A 24,506-nucleotide genomic window follows, 5' to 3' on the forward strand; every position below is an offset into this window, starting at 1 on the left:
CAAGAGAATCACAACATGTGTAGTTGGAAAAGCTTGAGACCCAAGTCTCAATGGTCTGGAGTTTTTTTTTTTTTTTTTTCTCACCCATGTTCTGATGGTCTGAGTGTGATAGCCATTAATGAAGTTGTTAAATAAAAATCCCAAACATTCCTTGAAAAGGAAGAAAAAGAGTTGGTAATTATGCATAAGACACGTCAATGGCAAATTTACTGAAAATTTCTATATAAGAGGAAAAACTTACTTTAAGAGTGTGCTAGATGTAGTTTTGACCGGCGCAAACAACATGTTGTAACACATACTTTTTGCGTTTAACCTAACACTAACCTAACACTGGTCACTGCTCATTTGGAAAATTCCTTTTTGTGTTCAACCTAACCCTACAATAACACTGGTCACTGCTCATTTGTGCGTTTAACCTAACCCTAACCTAACACTGATCACTGCTCATTTGTGCGTTTAACCTAACCCTAACCTAACACTGATCACTGCTCATTTGTGCGTTTAACCTAACCCTAACCTAACACTGATCACTGCTCATTTGTGCGTTTAACCTAACCCTAACCTAACACTGATCACTGCTCATTTGTGCGTTTAACCTAACCCTAACCTAACACTGATCACTGCTCATTTGTGCGTTTAACCTAACCCTAACCTAACACTGATCACTGCTCATTTGTGCGTTTAACCTAACCCTAACCTAACACTGATCACTGCTCATTTGTGCGTTTAACCTAACCCTAACCTAACACTGATCACTGCTCATTTGTGCGTTTAACCTAACCCTAACCTAACACTGATCACTGCTCATTTGTGCGTTTAACCTAACCCTAACCTAACACTGATCACTGCTCATTTGTGCGTTTAACCTAACCCTAACCTAACACTGATCACTGCTCATTTGTGCGTTTAACCTAACCCTAACCTAACACTGATCACTGCTCATTTGTGCGTTTAACCTAACCCTAACCTAACACTGATCACTGCTCATTTGTGCGTTTAACCTAACCCTAACCTAACACTGATCACTGCTCATTTGTGCGTTTAACCTATCAAATATTTTGGCGTTCTTATTTTGTCTTTTTTTCGAATTAAAGAACAAGAGATTCAAAAAATATTTACTATGGCTTATTAAATGGGTCATAATAGTCAGAAAAGATGTGTATGATTTTGGATATGTAGGTACCTAATACCTATGTGTTTTTTATTGGATAGTGGGTACTAAGCCACCAATTTATAGGAAATAACTGTCTTGTATTGAAACATCATGTCCACACAAACGTTCATTTATCAACCATCTCATAGTGATTCACAAGGTCATTCCTCTTTTTTTTATTTTTCAATAAGACAGAACATAATATTTACAAAGAAAGAGAAGAGGGAGGGGGAAAAATGGATTTAAGACAACATTTTGTGTTAGAGTTGATAACAGCTTCCCCAGCTTACATGCATTACATATCACTGACTTCCACCCTCCACTGCAATAAAATATTTCACTTTTATTCTGTTCCAGACCCACCCTTCACTACCATTGGTGTTGAGATCAAACACATCATATAAGCAAAAATAATCATATAGGTAAGAAAATACTGCCTGAACAATCATGGGATCAATTGACGTTGAATATCAGTTTGCTTCATTTTTGGAAAAGTCCAAACAAGTCAAAAGTAGGATAGATGTCATTTTGGATCTTTTGTATAAGCATGTCATTGACAATATCATGGTTAGAGATGCTCGACCAAAAGTGGATATGTCCATTTTTCAATAAGACAGAACATAATATTTACAAAGAAAGAGAAGAGGGAGGGGGAAAAATGACAACATTTTGTGTTAAAACTTTCTTTAATAGAATGAATGTCCTGTTTATTTTTTTGTTGGGATGTACCCCCCTTCATAGAATACATGTGTTAAAACTTTCTTTAATAGAATGAATATCCTGTTTATTTTTTTGTTGGGATGTACCCCCCTTCATAGAATACATTCCTCCCCAATTCCTTCTCCTTCTTCGCCCACTTTCGACTGCTCATACAAATCTTCCTCTTCAAGTGCAACGCCAGGGTCACCTTACTCTTCAGTCCCTTGTCGCAATGAGCGCAATGGTACAGTCGACGCCCATTCGCATGCGTTTCCGCATGTCGCTGCATGGTGTCCTTCCTACTGAATATCTTGTCGCATATAGCGCACGGGTACTTGGCTGCGTCCTCATTATGAATGAGCAGATGCTTGTCAAGGTGGTTTTTCTGAATGAACGTACGATTGCAGATGTGACACGCAAAGTTACGCTCGTTGGTATGAATGAGACAGTGCCTCTTCAGGATCTCCTTGCCCTGAAACCGCTTCCCGCAGTAGTCACACACGAACGGTCTGCTCTGTATGTCTTGCCGATGCTTCATGGAGTGCGCGTACAAGTGTTGTTTCTGCGCGAAACTCGCACCGCACGTTTCGCACGCGAACGGTCTCTCGGCGCTGTGAGTGCGGGCGTGGCTCGCCAACGCATCCTTGCGGTTGAACGTTCGCTGACACACGCCACACTTGAAGCGGTGCGGCGTGTGTAACGCACGGATGTGCTTGCGGAGCGCATCCTTGGATTGGAATATTTTCGGACACTGGTCGCACGGCAGCTTCTCATAATTCGTATGCGTGAGCCGGAAGTGTCTCCGCATGCTGTTCTTGTTGGCGTACGACTTCTTGCACACGTAACACGCGTAGGGAGACACGCCTTTCTCCTGGGAACTTTCGTCATCTTCGCAGAAGAGACCGTCTGCATCGAAACTGACTTTGACGTATTCGACCTTTTGTTTCGCTTTGATAACTCCTTTGCCTTTAAAATTTGACAGCAAAGCTTCCGTGATCATAGCATTAGAGACCGCGTCAGTGTTGCTTTGAGGGTTCAACGAACTGTCTGACCCTTTGATTGCTGCAGAATCCCATGAAATATCATCTGCCTTGTGAGCCTTATTGAGACCTTTGCCTAATAGAGCCTCATCGATATCTTTGCTTATCTCTTTGTTGCTACTCTGTTCAACATCCATGTTGAGATTCGCTTCAACTAACTCGTCAATGTCGTAGTCGTCATCCAAATCTCTTGGGGAGTTCGGAGCACTCGTTGTTCGTTCTTCCAGGAACATTGTGTCATCGTCTTCTACTTCAGTGTTTTCTTTATCTTGATAAATTTGTTGTTCATGTTCTTGGTATGTTTCATTTTCATAGACTTCTTTTTGGTATGTTTCATTTTCATAGCTTTCTTTTTGGTGCTCTTCATTATCATAGATTTCTTCTGGATGCTCTTCTACATGATCTTGGAGCAATTCTTTTTTATAGTTTTCTCCATAACCTTGATATACTTCATTTGTAGTCATTTCTTCATTGTCTTGGTATACTTCACTTTCATAATTTTCATCTTCTTGGCTAACTTCATTTTCAAATCCTTCTACTTGATCCTGGAATTCTTCTTGCTTTATTTCAATGTCCTCAGGATCGTCAGGATTTTCCTGAGCGTCCAAGTTCCCTTCAGGATTGATAAGTTGTACATTTTTCTCCATAACCTTGATATACTTCATTTGTAGTCATTTCTTCATTGTCTTGGTATACTTCACTTTCACAATTTTCCTCATCTTCTTGGCTAACTTCATTTTCAAATCCTTCTACTTGATCCTTGAATTCTTCTTGCTTTATTTCAATGTCCTCAGGATCGTCAGGATTTTCCTGAGCGTCCAAGTTCCCTTCAGGATTGATAAGTTGTACGGTATAATCGTCCTGTTTGTAGAATATACTGACAGGTTGGTCGTTTTCGTACAGAATATCGATGGGATCCTGAACCACATTTTCATGGGATTTGTAAAGACTCTTGTCTAATAGTTCTTGGTCTCCATCATTAGTATGAAGCGTGACTAGTTTATCTTCACTACCTTGTTCAATTTTAATACTTTTGGAGATAACAGAAGGCACAAGATTTTCTTCCGTTTGTGCTGACAAAGTTGTGGATTTTCTGGTGAATTCGAGATCAAAAGGCTTTCTAATTACGGTATCGGCTTTTACTAATACTCCATCGAATTTCATTTCATCTACAGGCGTTACGTGGGGCGTGTACTCTAGTTTGTCATGCATCTCACCATAGTTATCTTGAGCAATGTTCTCAGTTTCTACATAAGCGTCATTTTGAATGTCCTGAGCTTCTAAGTGAGCGTTATTTTGACCAATGTCCTGTTGTTTGAGCAAAGTGGTTATGAACGAATCTATTGGTTCTTCACCTATAAAACTTCCTCGGTCATTTCCATACTCTGAAGTTCCATGCTTTGTACTTTGGTTTAGGTTGTCATCTTGTCTCCCAGGTTTCGTACCTCTGCGAAGGTTTCTTTTGCTACCTTGACTTTTGTGTTTAGATTTAGAGTATCCGCCTTGGCTTCTTACATCACCTCGTTTTTCGTGCTTCCTCACGTGACTGACCATCTTGTCTACCAGGTTTCGTACCTCTGCGAAGGTTTCTTTTGCTACCTTTACTTTTGTGTTTAGATTTAGAGTATCCGCCTTGGCTTCTTACATCACCTCGTTTTTCGTGCTTCCTCACGTGACTGACAATTCGAGAGCGTCGCGCGAACAGTTGGTCACAGAGGTAGCACTGATAGACGCGCACATAGTCGCTCAAATCCACGTCCCGACGATGCACGAGGTAGTGGTCGCTGAGGTGCGACTCTTGGCTGAATGTTTCCGGGCACAGTTTGCAGCAGTGGACCGGGCCCAGCATGTGGCAATCGTCAATGTGGGCCAGGACCAGGTCTTGGCTGGAGAATTCTAAATTGCAGAAGACGCAGATGTTGTCTGGGCACAGTTTGCAGCAGTGGGCCGGGCCCAGCATGTGGCAATCGTCAATGTGGGCCAGGACCAGGTCTTGGCTGGAGAATTCTAAATTGCAGAAGACGCAGATGTTGTCTTCCCGGACATGTGTAAGCTGATGGACCTCGAAGTCTGCCGACTTAGAACACGTGAAGTTACACATCGGACAGGCGAATGTTAGGAAGAGAATTTTCTTTGAAGACGACCCAGCTCTACTTTCAGTATTTTCCTTATCTGTTAACACTTTCCCCGTGGACGAGATCTGGTTTGACATTTCGTTCATGTCTTCAATTCGAGAACTATAATGACCATCCTCGTGTTTCTTCAGGCTCAGTTTGTTTGCAAACGATTGGTTGCAATGTGAACAGAAATGCTGCACGTTACCCTCCAACTGGCGCTCATGCGTTTTCTCATGTCGGACCAGACCTTCCTTACGGACAAAGCGACGCGTGCATATGTCACACTCGAAAACTTTGGCGTTCCCTTCGTGCGGATTCGTATGTCGCTTCACGTTTGTATGTTGCCCAAAACTAAGCGGAAGGTTGTCACCCATGTCCGCTGCTTGTCCGCTTTCTTGCTCAGGCAGAGTGAACGGCTTATCACTCTCCGTATGAAGCGCTAAACGATGCAGCGAACCCCAGATGTTGTCTTCCCGGACATGTGTAAGCTGATGGACCTCGAAGTCTGCCGACTTAGAACACGTGAAGTTACACATCGGACAGGCGAATGTTAGGAAGAGAATTTTCTTTGAAGACGACCCAGCTCTACTTTCAGTATTTTCCTTATCTGTTAACACTTTCCCCGTGGACGAGATCTGGTTTGACATTTCGTTCATGTCTTCAATTCGAGAACTATAATGACCATCCTCGTGTTTCTTCAGGCTCAGTTCGTTCGCAAACGATTGGTTGCAATGTGAACAGAAATGCCGCACGTTACCCTCCAACTGGCGCTCATGCGTTTTCTCATGTCGGACCAGACCTTCCTTACGGGCAAAGCGACGCGTGCATATGTCACACTCGAAAACTTTGGCGTTCCCTTCGTGCGGATTCGTATGTTGCCCCAAACTAAGCGGAAGGTTGTCACCTATGTCCGCTGCTTGTCCGCTTTCTTGCTCAGGCAGAGTGAACGGCTTATCACTCTCCGTATGAAGCGCTAAACGATGCAGCGAACCCCGCTGGGCGAATGTCTTCCGCTGGCGCTCATGCGTTTTTCCATGTCGGACCAGACCTTCCTTTCGCGCAAAGCGCCGAGCGCATATCTCACACTCGAAAACTTTCGCGGTTCCTTCATGCAGTTTCAAATGTCGCTTCAAGTTCGTCTGTTGGCGAAAACTGAGCGGACAGAGGTGACAAGTGAACGGCTTGTCTTCCTCCGTATGAAGCGCTAAATGCCGGTGAAGGGCGCCCTGCTGGGTGAATGTCTTACTACAGATGTTGCACTCAAATGGTCTCTGCCCCGTGTGTATTAGGATGTGCTGCTTTAACGTTTGCTTCTGGCTGAATCTGTTGAAACAGATCTCACACTCGAAAGGTCGCTCCTTGTCGACTTTTGTCGACGAATGTCGTTCATGCTTCCTCGCAAAACTTGTCTGAGAGTTCACATTGCTTCCGCTATTTTCATCTTCCAATGAGTTTACGTAGACAACTTCAAAGACTTCGCCACCAGAGTTCTTTTGCATGTTTAATTCGTCACTACTCGACCGTTTGCTCTGTAAATTTGTCACTTTCTTGTTCTCGCAATATACGTCTAATGCTCTCACAGTTCACTGTACCATGTACAAATATATTTGATCGACAACTGTTTCCTTTTATCGATTTTGGTTTTCGATTCGATCACCGATTTCAAGAGAACATTGCAAATATTTTCCGTCGCGTGGCTTGCTAGTGGGTCTCTCGGGTTTTTCATTCACCCGTTTTGTGGATCTGTGAACAAGCCACAATTCAAGCATGTTAGACTTCTCATTCAACAACTCTTTCCATAGCAAACAAGATTTCCGTGATATTGGATATGCCGAGTGTTGGTATTGATTCGGAATATGCCAGCCAGATTCTCTTATCAATGACGAAGACCCATAAGTTCGCCACTTTCAAAACTTGTCATTACATTAATTTTTCTCTCTATCAAAGATACATGTGCGTGAATAATGTGAAAAAACAACCTTTAAAACTGACTTAAAGGGATAAAATTTGGATAAAAGATTGCGTTTGATTAGGATAAAAGAATCGAGAACGTTTCCGTGATATTGGATATGCCGAGTGTTGGTATTGATTCGGAATATGCCAGCCAGGTTCTCTTATCAATGACGAAGACCCATAAGTTCGCCATTTTCAAAACTTGTCATTACATTAATTTTTCTCTCTATCAAAGATACATGTGTGTGAAAAATGTGAAAAAACAACCTTTAAAACTGACTTAAAGGGATAAAATTTGGATAAAAGATTGCGTTTGATTAGGATAAAAGAATTGAGAACTTGAAAACGGACAAGCTATGACCGTTTTCATTTACATTACTATCGTTTTCACGGATAAGGTCAAGGGATCTTTATAGAATCTAGTTATCACCATTATTTTCATTACTAGGTTTGGTACATTTCCTACTCGATTTTTTGCTCACTGTTGCTTTTTTCTTAACAATTTTCTTAGTGGCATTCTCTTTTGTCTTACTTTTCGTCGGTTCTTTGTCAATCTTCTCAACAATGCTCTGATCTTGGACCTCTTTGTCATTTGTCGGTACGCTTCCTTTTTTCTCATGCCATTTCGTATGACGCGCATAGTGAAAATGACGACAGAAAATCAATCTTCTCAACAATGCTCTCATCTTGGACCTCTTTGTCATTTGTCGGTACGCTTCCTTTTTTCTCATGCCATTTCGTATGACGCGCATAGTGAAAATGACGACAGAAAGTCTTCTCGCAATATTTGCACTGGAGATTGAGCTTCTGCCGTTTCGGGCGCGAATGCGAGAGATAGTGACGGTTCAGCCGAGATCTGTCGGGGTATTGTTTTTCACAAAGGCTACACTGAAGTTTCTCCTCTCTATGCCGCGCCACGTGAGTGTACAGCGATTGCCGCGTATAGAAACTCTTCTCGCAAACGTCACAGTGGAACGTTTTCGTATCCGAATGCGTCAGCGCATGCGTATTCAGCGTTGACTTCAAGTAGAATTGCTTACCGCAGACGGTGCACGCGTAGGCTCTCTCTTTATGTCGCGCCATGTGAGAGGTAAGCGTTTGCTTTTGAAAGAAACTCTTCTTGCACACCGCACACTGAAACGCCTTTGTTTTCGAATGAAGCCGAAGATGTGATAGAAGCGAATCTTTTCGGCTGAAAGTTCTATCACAGTGGTCGCATTTGAAACTGTGCGGTGTATGCAGCAAGTAATGCTGCTGGAGGGATTTCTTCGTTTTGAACTCTTTCCTGCAGAAGTCACAACGTTCCTTTTCGTACTCCGTGTGTTGCACGACAAAGTGTCGTTTGAGACAGATCTCTTTTGCGAACGACTTTTTGCAAACCGTACACCGAAACACTTTCGTTTTCGAATGAAGCCGAAGATGCGATAGAAACGCATTCTTTTGGTGGAAAGTTCTATCACAGTGGTCACATTTGAAACGGTGTGGTTTATGTATTAACTGATGCTGCTTGAGCGAATCCTTCGATTTGAATTCCTTCCCGCAGATGTCACAACGCTCTTTTTCGCACTTGTTTTCGAATGATGCCGAAGATGCGATAGAAACGCATTCTTTTGGTGGAAAGTTCTATCACAATGGTCACATTTGAAACGGTGTGGTTTATGTGGTTTATGTATTAACTGATGCTGCTTGAGCGAATCCTTCGATTTGAATTCCTTCCCGCAGATGTCACAACGCTCTTTTTCGCACTCTTTGTGTTTCACAACAAAGTGTCGTTTGAGATTGACCTTTTGCGGGAACGACTTTTTGCAAACGGTGCACGAAAACGGCCGGTTTTTCTCTTCCGGTTGGTTTACCTGGTCCGTCTGTCCGTGAGTCAGTTCATAATCATTGTAGTCCATATCATCATCGTAGATATCAGGTATATCCTTATCAAAGGCGTTACCACACGCTTCTCCAATCCTTTCATTCTGACCTATCTCTTCCGGTTGTAGCTGGTGGTTGCTGGATCCGGACGGATCAAGTGACTCTATCTCTTGATTCGTCACATTCTCCTCATCCGTGCTGGCAATCTCGTGGCCTTGCAGATGTTTGATCATCTTGTGTCGCTGGTACAACACATCCGCACACAGGTGACATTCGAACGTCTTCACATAGTCAGCAATATCAAATCCTACAAACTCATCCACATGTTGTACATAGTGGCTCTTCAGCTTCTTCGCATACCTGAACTTGAGCCCACACATGTGACATTGGTACTTGCACGCCACATGCTTGGCGATGTGGGACCGTACGAACGTCTTCGTTCTGAACCGCAGGTGACAATAGTCACATTCAAACTCCCGCGCTTCGCTGTGCAACAGTTTATGCTGCTCAAAGCTGCTCGCTTTACGAAACGTTGCGTTACAGGTGGGGCACTCGAAGATTTCAAACTCCTTGATAATGCCTGCACTCAACTTCGCAGTTCCTGTATAAAGTCGCGCACCACACGTCAGGCAATACTCGTTGAGAACCACGTGAGTGACACTTCTACTCGTTTTGATACGTCGGAATTTCCTGAGGCAGCCCTTACACGTCAAGTAGACGCTGACCGTAACTGTGCTAAAGCGTTTGCTTTTGAAAGAAACTCTTCTTGCACACCGCACACTGAAACGCCTTCGTTTTCGAATGAAGCCGAAGATGTGATAGAAGCGAATCCTTTCGGCTGAAAGTTCTATCACAGTGATCGCATTTGAAACTGTGCGGTGTATGCAGCAAGTAATGCTGCTGGAGGGATTTCTTCGTTTTGAACTCTTTCCTGCAGAAGTCACAACGTTCCTTTTCGTACTCCGTGTGTTGCACGACAAAGTGTCGTTTGAGACAGATCTCTTTTGCGAACGACTTTTTGCAAACCGTACACTGAAACGCTTTCGTTTTCGAATGATGCCGAAGATGCGATAGAAACGCATTCTTTTGGTGGAAAGTTCTATCACAGTGGTCACATTTGAAACGGTGTGGTTTATGTGGTTTATGTATTAACTGATGCTGCTTGAGCGAATCCTTCGATTTGAATTCCTTCCCGCAGATGTCACAACGCTCTTTTTCGCACTCTTTGTGTTTCACAACAAAGTGTCGTTTGAGATTGACCTTTTGCGGGAACGACTTTTTGCAAACGGTGCACGAAAACGGCCGGTTTTTCTCTTCCGGTTGGTTTACCTGGTCCGTCTGTCCGTGAGTCAGTTCATAATCATTGTAGTCCATATCATCATCGTAGATATCAGGTATATCCTTATCAAAGGCGTTACCACACGCTTCTCCAATCCTTTCATTCTGACCTATCTCTTCCGGTTGTAGCTGGTGGTTGCTGGATCCGGACGGATCAAGTGACTCTATCTCTTGATTCGTCACATTCTCCTCATCCGTGCTGGCAATCTCGTGGCCTTGCAGATGTTTGATCATCTTGTGTCGCTGGTACAACACATCCGCACACAGGTGACATTCGAACGTCTTCACATAGTCAGCAATATCAAATCCTACAAACTCATCCACATGTTGTACATAGTGGCTCTTCAGCTTCTTCGCATACCTGAACTTGAGCCCACACATGTGACATTGGTACTTGCACGCCACATGCTTGGCGATGTGGGACCGTACGAACGTCTTCGTTCTGAACCGCAGGTGACAATAGTCACATTCAAACTCCCGCGCTTCGCTGTGCAACAGTTTATGCTGCTCAAAGCTGCTCGCTTTACGAAACGTTGCGTTACAGGTGGGGCACTCGAAGATTTCAAACTCCTTGATAATGCCTGCACTCAACTTCGCAGTTCCTGTATAAAGTCGCGCGCCACACGTCAGGCAATACTCGTTGAGAACCTCGTGAGTGACACTTCTACTCGTTTTGATACGTCGGAATTTCCTGAGGCAGCCCTTACACGTCAAGTAGACGCTGACCGTAACTGTGCTCTTCCTCTTAGGGTACATCACTTGAAGACCGCTCCGTCTCCTCTCCTGGTTCTTCTCGTGTTGTCGAAGACTCTCCTTATTGAGGAAGTCTCTCTCACAGCAGGCGCACTTCAGTCTGGGTCGTTCATCGTGCGTTGCCAAGTGGCGGGACAGGTACACCTTTCTCGTGAACTCCTTCCAACAGACGCTGCACCTGAACTCTTTCGGCGCGTCTTGGTGAAGCTTCAGGTGTAACATGAGGGAGCCCTTCTGACCAAATCGTTTGTCGCACGCGGTGCAGGCGAACGGCTTTTCGCCGGTGTGCACCAACATGTGGCGGTGGACCTTGTCTTGGCGACTGAACCTCTTGGGACAAAGTGGACACGGGAACGGCCTTTCCCCCGTGTGCGTTAGGATGTGCTGTTGCAGCGTTTTCTTTAAGCTGAACCGACGGAAACAGGTTTCACATTGGAAAGGTCGATCTTTTACCGGTTTAGACGTTGAGTTTGGTATGAGCTGTGGCGGTGGTGCAAGCACCTCCATCGTAGGAGGTAACTCCATAGGAATCATAGAATGGATGTTTACCATAGTCTCCGAAGGGGGAGGTTCATGGAAATGAGGTAAATATTGGTGAGGGTGTTGAAGCCCTGAGGCCCCGTTATCGAAATAGTTGGGGTTGATTTCTACCTCTCCTGTATTGTTGTAGAAGAAGTTATAATTTTGAGTGTAAGACGCCATTGCTACAGTTCTTTTTATATGTTATGCTACAGTATATCAAGAGAAGAAAATCGAGGTATTGACGATTTAAAATCAAAAAGAATTTAGACTTAGCTACTAGATTACTAAAAGATACAAAAGCGTCGGGTTTTCTTTCAAAGGAACCAATCCCTGTTTAATCAAGAGGATTTCTAGTTTGGAATCATGACATTTAGATCAATATCCTCCTCATTGGTGTTTCATTAAGGGGTTTAACGTCACAGTATAACTTCTAAGGTTTTTTAGTGATCCTTCCTTTACTGATTGCAAGCTTTTCATTAATTCTCATACTGATATGTGCATTTTTCATCTGACAATTTATTCAATGTTTCTCTCTTGCGTGGGTTAATAGTGGCGATGGACTTTGTTCGAGGTATTTTATTTGGAATTTTCCCACATGTCCCCTTTTTACCTGCGAACAAGCCACAATTCAGGTAAGTTATAAGTCTGTTGGAAAGTTCTTCATTCCCATGTTATCGGGGAAGAGCTTATTTAGGTGCAAATTAGGAAGTTATTGATTTCGGTACACGTGTAAAAACCATACTTATTAGTTTTTTTCTATAGGATTATGGTTTGTCTATTTTTAAATGGAGGCAAATCAATCTGAGCTTTTCGTTTGGTATATTTGGTGTATATTGTTCACAAAAGGGCACTTAAAAAGGTATGTGAAAAATGAGCTCATTTGAGATCTGTCCGCACTACTGTTGGTCAATCATACTCGACTTTGATTGAACTGACTAATTTTTCGTCTTTAACGTTAACTTTCTCATCAATATCCGGTTTAATATCTTGAACGTCTTCTTTGGTTTCATCTAAATCTTCACCATAATCGATTTCATAATCATCATCCTCTTCTTCATTACTTTGTTCAGTTACATCGAAATACTTCTTGTTAGATCTTTTACTGGTAGCCTTCTTCTTTTTCTTGTTATTCTCCTTCGTTTTACTTTTCGTCGCTTTCTTCTCGTTCGTTTTGCTACTTTTCTTCTCACCGCTTTTCTTTGAACTTAATCCTAAACAGATAAGGGTTGCTCTCGGACTTAGTGTGTAAGTGTGATTCCACCCGGGGCGAACTTAATCCTAAACAGATAAGGGTTGCTCTCGGACTTAGTGTGTAAGTGTGATTCCACCCGGGGCGAACTTAATCCTAAACAGATAAGGGTTGCTCTCGGACTTAGTGTACGTACCTGTCCGCTACGCCACTAAAGGTATGTCGACGTCGACTGACACATTTACATACAGAATCGCAGTATACAATCGACTTAAATCTTTTGATCCGTACCGACACTACCGACTTTCTACGGCTATTGCTAGTCAACATCGATCGACGTCGACTGAAACCGTCCACACTGCCTCGACCACATCGATTTACCTCGTCGATCGGCGGCCGTTGACTGTATGGACAGGACACAGCTTAAAGATCTCGAAGGGGGGGGGGGGGGGGGGGGGTTCTTCTCACCGCTTTTCTTTTTAGGCGGGTACGTCCGTACTTTGTTTTCTTTGACCTCTTCCTCCTCCTCACTGTCCTCTTTCAGATCATCCTCATACTCTTCACTCTCCTCGCTGTCCTGTCTACTTCTCCCTTTCTTCTTCGGCAAGAAGCATCGGTTCAGTTTCAAATGTCTACCCAAGCTATATTTATCGCTAAACATTCGGTTACAGTTCTCGCACGGCAACTTGTCCCGGTTGGTTTCGTGCGATTTCATATGTCGGAAGTAATGGTCCTTGCGATAGAATACCTTCCCGCAGGTTTCGCACTCGAATTTGACTTTCTTCTCAATCTCGTCGTGCCGTAGGTAATGCTGATTCAGCACATTCTTCTGCGTGAAACTCATCAGACATATTTCACAAGTATATCGCCGTTCACCTGAATGAGACAAGTAGTGACGGTTCAGCGTTGACTTCTCGTAGAACCGCTTTCCACAAACACCACACTCGAATGGTTTCTCTCCCTTGTGCTGTGACATATGCGAGTGAAGCGATTGCTTCTGGAAGAAACTCTTCTCGCACATTGTACACTGGAACGCTTTGTTATTCGAGTGTATGAGAGCGTGCGACTTTAGCGCATCCTTGCGGTTGAACGTCTTATCACACTGGTCACATTTGAAGCTGTGCGGTTTATGCAGTACGTAATGCTGCTTGAGGGAATTCTTCGTCTGAAATTCTTTCGAGCAGATTTCACACCGGAACTTCTCGTAGTTTGTGTGCTGAACGACGAAATGTCGATTGAGCGAGCGCTTCTTTGTGTACGAGCGTTTGCAAACGTAACACGAGAACGGCCGATCAACATCTGTCTTCTTCTGATGACTCTGGTTCCCCTGGCCTTGTGTTAGTTCATAATCATCGTAATCCATATTATCATCATAGCCGTCATTATACTCCTCGTTATAATCATATGCTTCCTCCTTTCGCAGGGCCTCCGCTTTCTCTTCCTCCACTTTCCTCACACTCTGCTCACTCATTTCTATCTCGTGCTTCTTCAAATGATTGATCATCTTCTGTCGATAATAAAACACGCTTGGACAGAAATGACACTCGAATATCTTCACATAGTCCGACACTTCGAAATCCTTAAATTCGTGAACGTGTTTGATATAGTGCGTCTTCAACTTGAACGAGTATTTGAACTTGAGACCACACATGTGGCATTGGAATTTGTACACATCGATGTGTTTGGTTATATGCGTCTTGAGGAAACTCTTCGTGCTAAACCTCAGCTGACAGTAGTCACACTCAAACGGTCTGTCTTCGCTGTGTAACAGTTTATGTCTCTCGTAACTCGATTCCTTGTAGAAAATCACCTTGCAGATGGGACACTCGAAGATTTCAACCTCCTTGATAATGCCAGTGCTCAACTTCTCACTGCCGTTATAATGGCGTGGCGCACACTGCAAGCAATACTCATTGAGTACATCCTGCGTGATACATAGGATGGTTTTGACGCGTCGGTATGTTTTATCACAATCCTTGCACGTTAGGAACATCTTCACCGTACGGCCAACCTTCACTTTATTCCGGTTCGGCACTTGGAGGCCTTTCTCCCGCAACTCCTGGTTCTTCTCATGACGCTGTAGACTCTCCTTATTGAGGAAGTCCTTGTTACAGCAGGTACACTTCAGTTTGGGCCGCTCATCATCATGTATGACCATGTGCCGGGAGAGATGTCCCTTCCTCGTGAACTCCTTCAGACACACGCTGCACTTGTACTCTTTAGGCGCGCCCTGGTGCAGTTTCAGGTGACTCACCAGGGAGACTTTCTGTCGGAAGCTCATGTCACACACGGTGCACGGGAATGGTTTCTCTCCTGTATGAATGACCATATGTCTCTGCAGCGCACCTTGCTGGGTGAATGTCTTGAAACAGATGTTGCACTCAAACGGTCTCTGTCCGGTGTGCGTTAGGATGTGCTGTTTCAACGTTTGCTTCTGGTTGAACTTGCGGAAGCACGTTTTACACTCAAAGGGACGATCTTTGACAGTCTTCGTTTTGGCGTTAGGTCGCACTGGGGCAGGTGGGGGTGGTTGATCCGCTAGGGTTGTGGGAGGCATGGTTGGAGGCGGTGGTAAAGGTGGCGCTCCCATGTGACTGTTTGTCTTTATTAGATGTGGTTGCGGTTGAAGTTCCTGGAGCAGGTAGGGTTGGTCCTCCATGGCAGTTTGTGTTATGATGACTCGGGTGGGTGGAGGGTGTGATGGGTGGGTGTGACCATGGTGCATGGTCTGTTGAGGGGGAGGGCCATGGGGATGATGTGGGGGCAAGTGTTGGTGAGGGTGTGGATGTTGTTGAAGCCCTGAGGCTCCGTTATCGAAATAGTTGGGATTGATTTCGACCTCCCCCGTGTTGGTGTTATACAGAAAATTGAAGTTTCGCATATACGATGCCATTGCTATTTCTCTTTGTTAGCCTACAGATATTTATAAGTTTATGCAGGGTATGGCGGATTTTGTTATTCAGAAAGTGATCAATATGACCAAGTAGAATCTGTCCTAAATTTAAATTTCTTCTACAGTAACAATCATACGAAAAAAAAGGCTTTCAAAAATGGAAGTTCAACAAACTAGAACTAAGAAAGAAATTAATCATGCATTTGACAAAATGCTAAACAATAATGAATGAAAATAAAAATAGTTATTTGAGATTAAACAGTGGAAGTTGATCGTCTTTTACAAGCCTGTGATTCTGAATGAATTGACTAGACGCAACACTAAAGGGCACTAAACAGAGCTTCGATTTTAACATGGTTATGGACGAAGGACAAGATGACAAAAAGTTATTTCTTTTCTTTCTTTTTTCTGTTAACAGTCAACTTTTTTTTTAACAGTAAAAATACAAGACTGTTTAATTTTCCATTTTACGTTCGCGTCACTGAAGCAGGAGTATGTCAGAGACTTATGGAGCGTACACCCCTCATGTGTAACAAATGGACTTGTCCCAAGGATATATGATATGGGTGGACATGTTTGATATATCAGGAGAAGTGAAGCCATGTCTGGGTTATTGCTTAGATAGGTACTTTAAATTTATTTCTTCTTCGATTAGCCTTTTAAAAAGGTTTTGATTGTTTTGAACAATTTGAATAGTAATAATAATCATGCGAAATGCTATATCTGGAGTGTAGTGCTATATGGCTCAGAGACGTGGACCATGAGGAAGAAAGAGGAAAAATACCTGGAAAGTTTCCGATTTGTGACTCTGCGTGATATGTGAGTTTACATATTGTCTTCCTCTTCTTCCAGGTCTAGTGAAATCGCAGAGTGGACAGTTCCAGGTGTCGTTTTCTTCAATTTCATGTCTTTCGGCTCTTCTTTGTGCTGTCTCGTTTTGCTTTTCAGTGTGCTGTTGTCTACTTCCTTGGTGTATCTTTGTTCTCCAGGTGTTTCTGTCTCCAGCTTGATATCTCCAGGTGTTCAGATTTATTTTTAGGGATTTCAAGTCATCTTTTAGAACGTCTGACCACCTCTTCTTTGGTTTGCACTGTTTCCTTGATCCTTTGGAAAGTTCTCCAAAAGCTACCTGCTTTGCGATCCTGGCTTCCGACATCCTACTCACGTGACCTGCCCAGCGCAAAGACTGTTTAATCTAGGATACTTTTTTCAAACAAAGTTCAAGGTAAGAGGAGTTACAAAAGTTAAAAAAAGAAAAAAAAAAACACACACATACAAATAGAGAAAGTATTGGGAGGAAAAAATGCTAATAATAAGAGAAAAAGTGAGATTATTTCAGTCTGTCAGTCAATTTTCAATACTGTACAAAACATTAAATATAATAGAACTAACCCCTTCTACTCGCCAGTATCCTAGGTGATATAGTGGTCAACACGCAAGCCTGGTAATCAGGTAGACGTGGGTTTAATCCCAGCCGAGGTATATAATTTTATCTCCAACATAATTGGAGAATTTGATAACAGCCTACTTCTGGGGTAAAGGAACTCTTTGATCCTATTTAGAAGCAGTATAAATAAGAACTATTTCATAACTTTCTATTTCTCAACAGTACCTTTATTCTCCTTTTCTCGACATCATTCGGTCTTATTCGACAACCTTCGTGCTTTATCGTCAAACCGAGCTTAATACAGGGTGGAGTTTCTTGATACAAATTATTCACGGTGTCTCTGGCGACTTGCATTGAATTGCTCGAAGGCATGGGGGGGATGGAGAGCTCTCGGTTTTTATTGGGAGAGGGGAAACAACTAGTCTTACTCTCCTCTTCCTCACACCTGCGAACAATTCAATACAGACACACAGAGGGTGAGGGTTTTAAATTTTTAGAAAAATGCATTTGAGGAAACACCTAATTTTTAATTGTTGATTCAGGGCCACCACCGCTGCTAAAGAAACACCTAATTTCCGATAGTTAATTCAAAGCAGTCACCACTGCTGACCATTGCATTGTATAAAATAGAATATACCCTGTTTATCCTGCCAGAATGAGACGTGAGACTGACAAGTTCCTTTACTCCCACAGTCTAAACAAGGTCTTATGTATCCAGTAATAATAGAAACGGTAAGAATAATGTTAATACATAGGATGTCTAATATAAACCTAACAAATAAAGGTCTTATGTATTTAGGTCGTACAATATTTTCAAAATAAAAGGAAGTGAATTTGCTACCCTAACCAAACCAAGTGTCAGCTTGTGAGTTATGGTTAACTTGATTAAAATATATTTACTACGTATGTTTGTTTGTTTGTTTGTTTTTTTTGTTTTTTTTTTTTTTTTTTTTTTTTTTTTTTTTTAAAAAAAAAAGTCGCGCGCCACACGTCAGGCAATACTCGTTGAGAACCTCGTGAGTGACACTTCTACTCGTTTTGATACGTCGGAATTTCCTGAGGCAGCCCTTACACGTCAAGTAGACGCTGACCGTAACTGTGCTCTTCCTCTTAGGGTACATCACTTGAAGACCGCTCCGTCTCCTCTCCTGGTTCTTCTCGTGTTGTCGAAGACTCTCCTTATTGAGGAAGTCTCTCTCACAGCAGGCGCACTTCAGTCTGGGTCGTTCATCGTGCGTTGCCAAGTGGCGGGACAGGTACACCTTTCTCGTGAACTCCTTCCAACAGACGCTGCACCTGAACTCTTTCGGCGCGTCTTGGTGAAGCTTCAGGTGTAACATGAGGGAGCCCTTCTGACCAAATCGTTTGTCGCACGCGGTGCAGGCGAACGGCTTTTCGCCGGTGTGCACCAACATGTGGCGGTGGACCTTGTCTTGGCGACTGAACCTCTTGGGACAAAGTGGACACGGGAACGGCCTTTCCCCCGTGTGCGTTAGGATGTGCTGTTGCAGCGTTTTCTTTAAGCTGAACCGACGGAAACAGGTTTCACATTGGAAAGGTCGATCTTTTACCGGTTTAGACGTTGAGTTTGGTATGAGCTGTGGCGGTGGTGCAAGCACCTCCATCGTAGGAGGTAACTCCATAGGAATCATAGAATGGATGTTTACCATAGTCTCCGAAGGGGGAGGTTCATGGAAATGAGGTAAATATTGGTGAGGGTGTTGAAGCCCTGAGGCCCCGTTATCGAAATAGTTGGGGTTGATTTCTACCTCTCCTGTATTGTTGTAGAAGAAGTTATAATTTTGAGTGTAAGACGCCATTGCTACAGTTCTTTTTATATGTTATGCTACAGTATATCAAGAGAAGAAAATCGAGGTATTGACGATTTAAAATCAAAAAGAATTTAGACTTAGCTACTAGATTACTAAAAGATACAAAAGCGTCGGGTTTTCTTTCAAAGGAACCAATCCTCAAGAGGATTTCTAGTTTGGAATCATGACATTTAAATCAATATCCTCCCTTTTGGTGTTTCATTAAGGGGTTTAACGTCACAGTATAACTTCTAAGGTTTTTTAGTGATCCTTCCTTTACTGATTGCAAGCTTTTCATTAAGTTTCTTGATACAAATTATTCACGGTGTCTCTGGCGACTTGCATTGAATTGCTCGAAGGCATGGGGGGATGGAGAGCTCTCGGTTTTTATTGGGAGAGGGGAAACAACTAGTCTTACTCTCCTCTTCCTCACACCTGCGAACAATTCAATACAGACACACAGAGGGTGAGGGTTTTAAATTTTTAGAAAAATGCATTTGAGGAAACACCTAATTTTTAATTGTTGATTCAGGGCCACCACCGCTGCTAAAGAAACACGAAACACCTAATTTTCAATAGTTAATTCTAGGCCATCGCGGCTGCTAAAGAAACACCTAATTTTCAAAAGTCAATTCAAAGCAATCACCACTGCTAACCATTGCATTGGTCCAGTATGACCAGACACGGAAAGTAAGGAGAATAAAATAGAGTATACCCTGTTTATACTGCCAGAATGAGACGTGAGACTGAAAAGTTCCTTTACTCCCACAGTCTAAACAAGGTCTTATGTATTTAGGTCGTACAATATTTTCAAAATAAAAGTAAGTGAATTTGCCGTTTCATCTAAATCTTCACCATAATCCATTTCATAATCATCATCCTCTTCTTCATTACTTTGTTCAGTTACATCGAAATACTTCTTGTTAGATCTTTTACTGGTAGCCTTCTTCTTTTTATTCGTCTTCTTTTTCTTGTTATTCTCCTTCGTTTTACTTTTCGTCGCTTTCTTCTCGTTCGTTTTGCTACTTTTCTTCTCACCGCTTTTCTTAGTAGGTATCACTATTCTGAAATAAATCGAAAGTATGTGTAAGTAAAAATCTAAAAATCATCTCCACAATGTTAGAATTTTTTTTCAAAATCATGTCAACACCTCATCATATATTTTTCTACATGTGAGGCAACAATAGATGTTAATGGTACTACACTAGTACACCCAGGATTCAGTTTTCACCACCACATTCTCATCCGCACTCCCTTCTTCCTCCTCCTCTTCCTCTCCACTTTCTTCTTTTATCTTCCTTCTCCTCCCACCACCCTCCCTTTTTCCTCTTCCTTCCTTCCCTACACACTTCTTATACTTCACATGCCTCGCTAAGCTGTACTTGTCCGTGAACTTTCTTTCACAGAGATTACAAGTGTACAGGACACGATTCTCCTCATGGGACTGTCGATGGCGTAAATAGTGATCCTTCCTGTAGAAACACTTTTCACAGTGTTCACACTCGAAGCGAACCTTCTTCTCAATCTCGTCATGTCGCAGGAAATGCTTGTCCAGATGATTCTTCTGTATGAAAGACATGTTGCATATGTAGCAGGAATACTTGCGCTCCCCTGAGTGGGACAGATAGTGTCTGTTCAGCGTGGACTTCTCGTAGAAGCATTTCCCACACACACCACACTCGTAGCTTTTATCCCCCTTGTGCTGAATGAGATGCGTGTGAAGCGACTGTTTCTGAAAGAAACTCTTCGGACAGTAAGGACACAGGAAGGATTTCTTGTCCGAGTGAATGAGCTTGTGGGACGCCAGTGCATCCTTGCGGTTGAACGTCTTATCACACTGGTCGCAGTTGAAGCTGTGCGGTTTATGCAGCACGTAATGCTGCTTGAGGGAATTCTTCGTTTGGAACGTCTTGGTGCAAATCTCACACGGGAACTTCTCATAGTTGGTGTGCGCCACTTGGAAGTGACGGTTCAGGGACCGCTTCTTCGTGTACGATCGCTTGCAGATGTAGCAGAAGAAGGGATGCGTCTTACTCCGGTCTTCTTGAGGTTCGGACATTTCGTTATGGTTGGTGACGGCCGTATCGTTTTCTCCCGAACTGTCTACCCCGTTATCGTTGCTGTCATCGTAGTGAGCGTTGTCCTCGAACGAAAGATTCGCGAACGGCTCATACACTTCCTCACGTTCAGTTTTAATCTCACCGGATTTCACTTCTTGGCCACCACTCATCCCTTTCTCTGCTCCTGTGGACATCTCGTTCCTCGTCCCAGCTTTTCTTCTCCCCTGACCCGTTTTCCTTTCGACCGCTTCCTTCGCGTGCGTTTTCAAATGCCGGATGATCTGGTTTCGTTGATAAAAACATCGCGCGCACTGGTCGCACTCGAACACGCTTACATAATCCGTCAGGTCATCTTTCAACTCGGCCGCATGCGTGACGTAGTGCGCGCGTAGCTTGGACGCATACTTGAAGTTAAGGCCGCACATGTGACACTGATGTTCACATACGTCGAAATGCGTGACCATGTGGCCGCGTATGAAACGCTTCTCTTTGAATCTCAGATGGCAAATATCACATTCGTACTTCCTGTCGTTACTATGCAGTTGTTTGTGTTTCTCATACGAGTTTATCTTCTGGAAGATTGCCTGACATAGTTCACATTGGAATATTTCTACTTCCCGATGAATGCCCGAGGGGTTTGGTTCCCCAACATATGAAGAGCACTGGATGCAGCAGGACGCCATGATATCACTGGTCACAGTCAGGACAGACTTGCTACGCCGATATAACTTTCTACAGTGTTTACATTTGACAAGGATCTTCTCAATTTTTCCATTCTTACTCAACTTGCGCTTGGGAAGTTTGATTCCTTTCTCCCGTAACTCCTGATTCTTCTCATGCCGCATTAAACTTTCCTTGTTGAGGAAATCTTTGTTGCAGCAGGAACATTTCAGACGCGGTCGCTCTGTATCATGTATTGGTTCATGACGCAAGAGTGCGCCCTTCCGACTGAATTCCCGTTTACAAATCCGACACTGGAACTCTTTTGGTGCTCCGGTATGAAGCTTCATGTGCCGATGCAGATTTATCTTCTGTCGGAAGCTCAGATCACAGAATGTACATTGGAACGGTTTCTCTCCAGTATGAATCACAATATGGCGTTGCAGAGCACCTTGCTGGGTGAATGTCTTGAAACAAATGTTGCATTCAAACGGTCTCTGTCCTGTGTGTGTTAGGATGTGCTGTTTCAACGTTTGCTTCTGGTTAAATCGACGGAAACAGATTTCACACTCAAAAGGGCGTGCGTTTGATTTCTCTTTCACTGGTTTGGCATTGGTTGGTGCTGCTGACACCTGCGGCTGTAGTTCCTGAATAATATAGTCTTGTAGGGGTGGTGGCGGGAGGGTATTCTGTGACACTTGGCTCCCCTGTAGCATAGCATGTCCTGGTGGTTGTACGGGAACATGCTGCATGTCAGGTACAATATTATTGTACATAGGATGGGATAGATGAGTCGGATGTACGGACACACCCATTACACTATCCCCGCCAGTGCTATATTGGTTCATCATGTGAACATAAGGGTTGATGAGGAGGGGGTCCTCTTGTTTGACTTGATGATGAGACGAGAACATTTCAGCTTTGTTGTTGAACTGTTTGAGGAGGTTAACATTTTTCACGTAGGCCATTTTTATTCCTGTAAGCTTAGTCTTTTTTCCTTCAAGTGTTTAAGAGAAATCTTAACACCTTTAATCAAGTTTTTTTTTTCTAGCAATACAATATTTTAAAAGTGAATTTCACCTAGGTTTGTCCAAAGCTAATTGGGGACAAAGGCTACAATTAATGTCTAGCAATACAATATTTTAAAAGTGAATTTCACCTAGGTTTGTCCAAAGCTAATTGGGGACAAAGGCTACAATTAATGGTGAGGAGGAAGACTAGGAAGTCATTACATGGAAAAAGAGGTTGTCCAAGTAGATTGTTCAAATAGCAGAAAATGAGATTTATGTTTTTCATTTGTTCCTAATTTGTTCATAATATGTTTTCTAATTTCACTAAGCACCTATCTAAGGAGTTGATGTGGGTGATTCCATTTTTTGAAAACACAAATACCCAGTATTTGTATGATATTTAAGACAAATAATGAGAAAATAAAACTTCTTAAATAGATTTGTTGGAAGACATGGAAAGAAATGCACATTTCAAATGCAAAAGGGAAAATCTAAAATTTACCATTTAGATGGAAATAAAAAGCAAAAAAATGTACAAGACAATTAAGAGAATACACATGGCATTATAAGAATGAATAAAATAATGGCTAAATGACAATAAACCTTTTTGTTAAAGGTTGTTTTAAACTAATCAAATTTAAAGAAACAATGGAAGTATAGTAGAAAATGTTAGGACATATCACACAATTGCTTCAATTGACTAATAAGCACTTGTGACAACTACTTCTACATGTAGTGAAGTTTTTCTTGATGGTTCCACAGTTTATTTGGAGCTGGATTTCAGCAACATTTGATATCTGGTTTGTTGTAAGGACAGAGGGGCTGTAAAATGATCACAGTTCGAAACATGGAATCAGAATCAAACCTTGACCAGTGGCTTGCTTCTGAAAGTATATTTTTTCTACTTTGCATTTCACAATATCCTGTTGCCTGAAGGATAATTATAATTGCTATGCAACATTTAAGATTCCCCAATTAATACAATTTATAAAATTTAATGCCATAGCTTGGACTCAAACCAACCACCCACAGATCCAAAGTCCACAGCACTACCACTGAGGTTGACGCAACATTTCATCTGAATCAGAGAAAACTAGTATTTTTCATTGTGAAAGCAAGAGGTGGCTTTACATACCTGTAATGATGAAATGGCTTGAGTTTCACATGACAATCTGGATGTGACTTTGCTGAAGTTCATTTGTTTGTCGACAATTGATAAAGGAGTTCAATTCTTCCAATGTGTTACAGGTTAACTATTGTCATTCAATGAGTCTGAAAACTATTATGAAACAGATCAGTACTTTTTATTTATTTATTTATTCAATTATCCAACTGTACCATTCCTGCTCCGTCTTCACACTCAATCAATCTCAACTTCTTCCTTGAACCTCTCACTCTCATCGAAATCGCTCGCACCACTGATATCTCAACTTTCACCTACTTATATATTTGGTAATTATGCAGAAATCACGTCCGTGGAAAAGAAAAGCTCCTTTATGTATTTAACCCCTATAATAACACTAATCACTGCTCTAATTTTGAAAACTCCTTCTTGCATTTAACCTAACCCTATAATAACACTGGTCACTGCTTGTTTGTGCCAGTTCCTTTGGTAGCAATATTCCACGGACGTGACTTCTGTACAAGCATAAATACCACCTGAAAGTTATAGCCTTTGGCTCAAAGCAGTTCATACAATCTGAGAAAAAGGGTATGGATGTCTTAGGAGAGGGTTGGAAACTTACCGTGACATCTCTGATACAAATGGTTGTAGGTGAGTGGTAGTGTTTCAGAACATTTTCGATAGTTTTGTTTTGTTAATTGAACACTCTTCTAGCTTTTCATTTCTCATAAGAAATAAAGGGTAATTTTGTTAAAATGATAATTCAATAAAATAATGAGGACTGTTTCATTTTCCAACTTTTTCAGTTTTTCATTTTTTTTATTTCATTTTAAGATTTTCGTTTGTTTGCAACGTTGCCAGTTTGCCAGACGGTGAAGCCTGTATTTACCGTACACCAAAGGGGGAAATACCGTACAATCCTGGAAATACCGCAC

General features: G+C 42.4%; 3 protein-coding genes across 3 annotated transcripts; all 3 read right to left on the minus strand.

Moving 5' to 3' along the window:
- Positions 1 to 1,204: 1,204 nt before the first annotated feature.
- LOC103514374 (zinc finger protein 845-like) lies at positions 1,205 to 17,619 on the minus strand. Its single transcript, XM_026827362.1, has 6 exons — positions 17,133 to 17,619; positions 5,474 to 6,752; positions 4,574 to 4,810; positions 3,543 to 4,443; positions 1,902 to 3,331; positions 1,205 to 1,410 (listed from the first exon to the last, which is right to left on the minus strand). The coding sequence occupies exons 2-5, from the start codon at positions 6,506 to 6,508 to the stop codon at positions 1,938 to 1,940; spliced, it is 3,567 nt and encodes a 1,188-aa protein (XP_026683163.1). The 5' UTR covers positions 6,509 to 6,752; positions 17,133 to 17,619; the 3' UTR covers positions 1,205 to 1,410; positions 1,902 to 1,937.
- Positions 7,067 to 24,376, minus strand: LOC103514375 (zinc finger protein 845-like). The gene is given in 6 exon segments (XM_026827360.1): positions 7,067 to 7,510; positions 7,623 to 8,528; positions 8,567 to 9,559; positions 9,561 to 12,048; positions 23,584 to 23,727; positions 24,194 to 24,376. Coding segments are annotated over 4 exon segments (4,086 nt in total). The 5' UTR covers positions 11,619 to 12,048; positions 23,584 to 23,727; positions 24,194 to 24,376; the 3' UTR covers positions 7,067 to 7,381.
- Positions 11,829 to 22,556, minus strand: LOC103514379 (zinc finger protein Xfin-like). The gene is made up of 8 exons (XM_026827361.1): positions 19,924 to 22,556; positions 19,522 to 19,758; positions 19,137 to 19,153; positions 17,910 to 18,681; positions 17,177 to 17,352; positions 16,350 to 16,533; positions 13,086 to 15,533; positions 11,829 to 12,618 (listed from the first exon to the last, which is right to left on the minus strand). Exons 1-8 carry the CDS (start codon positions 22,404 to 22,406, stop codon positions 12,345 to 12,347), a joined length of 6,591 nt encoding a protein of 2,196 aa, XP_026683162.1. The 5' UTR covers positions 22,407 to 22,556; the 3' UTR covers positions 11,829 to 12,344.
- Positions 24,377 to 24,506: the final 130 nt, after the last annotated feature.

The sequence above is a fragment of the Diaphorina citri genome, unplaced genomic scaffold, assembly GCF_000475195.1.
Source record: "Diaphorina citri unplaced genomic scaffold, Diaci psyllid genome assembly version 1.1 scaffold1128, whole genome shotgun sequence".
Taxonomy (NCBI): Eukaryota; Metazoa; Arthropoda; class Insecta; order Hemiptera; family Psyllidae; genus Diaphorina; species Diaphorina citri.

Bases quoted from the DNA above. Each gene is read 5' to 3' on its own strand.
- LOC103514379 (XM_026827361.1), bottom strand. From the start codon at position 22,406: ATGGCCTACGTGAAAAATGTTAACCTCCTCAAACAGTTCAACAACAAA. The intron at 15,534-16,349 runs GTAAACTCACAT...TGTAGGCTAACA, and splicing joins GAAGAAGAGGAAGACAATAT to AAGAGAAATAGCAATGGCAT. The intron at 12,619-13,085 runs CCCCCCCCCCCC...CGGTGAGAAGAA, and splicing joins AAGAAAAGCGGTGAGAAGAA to AAGTAGCAAAACGAACGAGA.
- LOC103514374 (XM_026827362.1), bottom strand. From the start codon at position 6,508: ATGCAAAAGAACTCTGGTGGCGAAGTCTTTGAAGTTGTCTACGTAAAC. The intron at 4,811-5,473 runs ATCTGGGGTTCG...TGCCCAGACAAC, and splicing joins CACATGTCCGGGAAGACAAC to ATCTGCGTCTTCTGCAATTT. The intron at 4,444-4,573 runs GTCAGTCACGTG...GTAGACAAGATG, and splicing joins TCGCGCGACGCTCTCGAATT to GTCAGTCACGTGAGGAAGCA.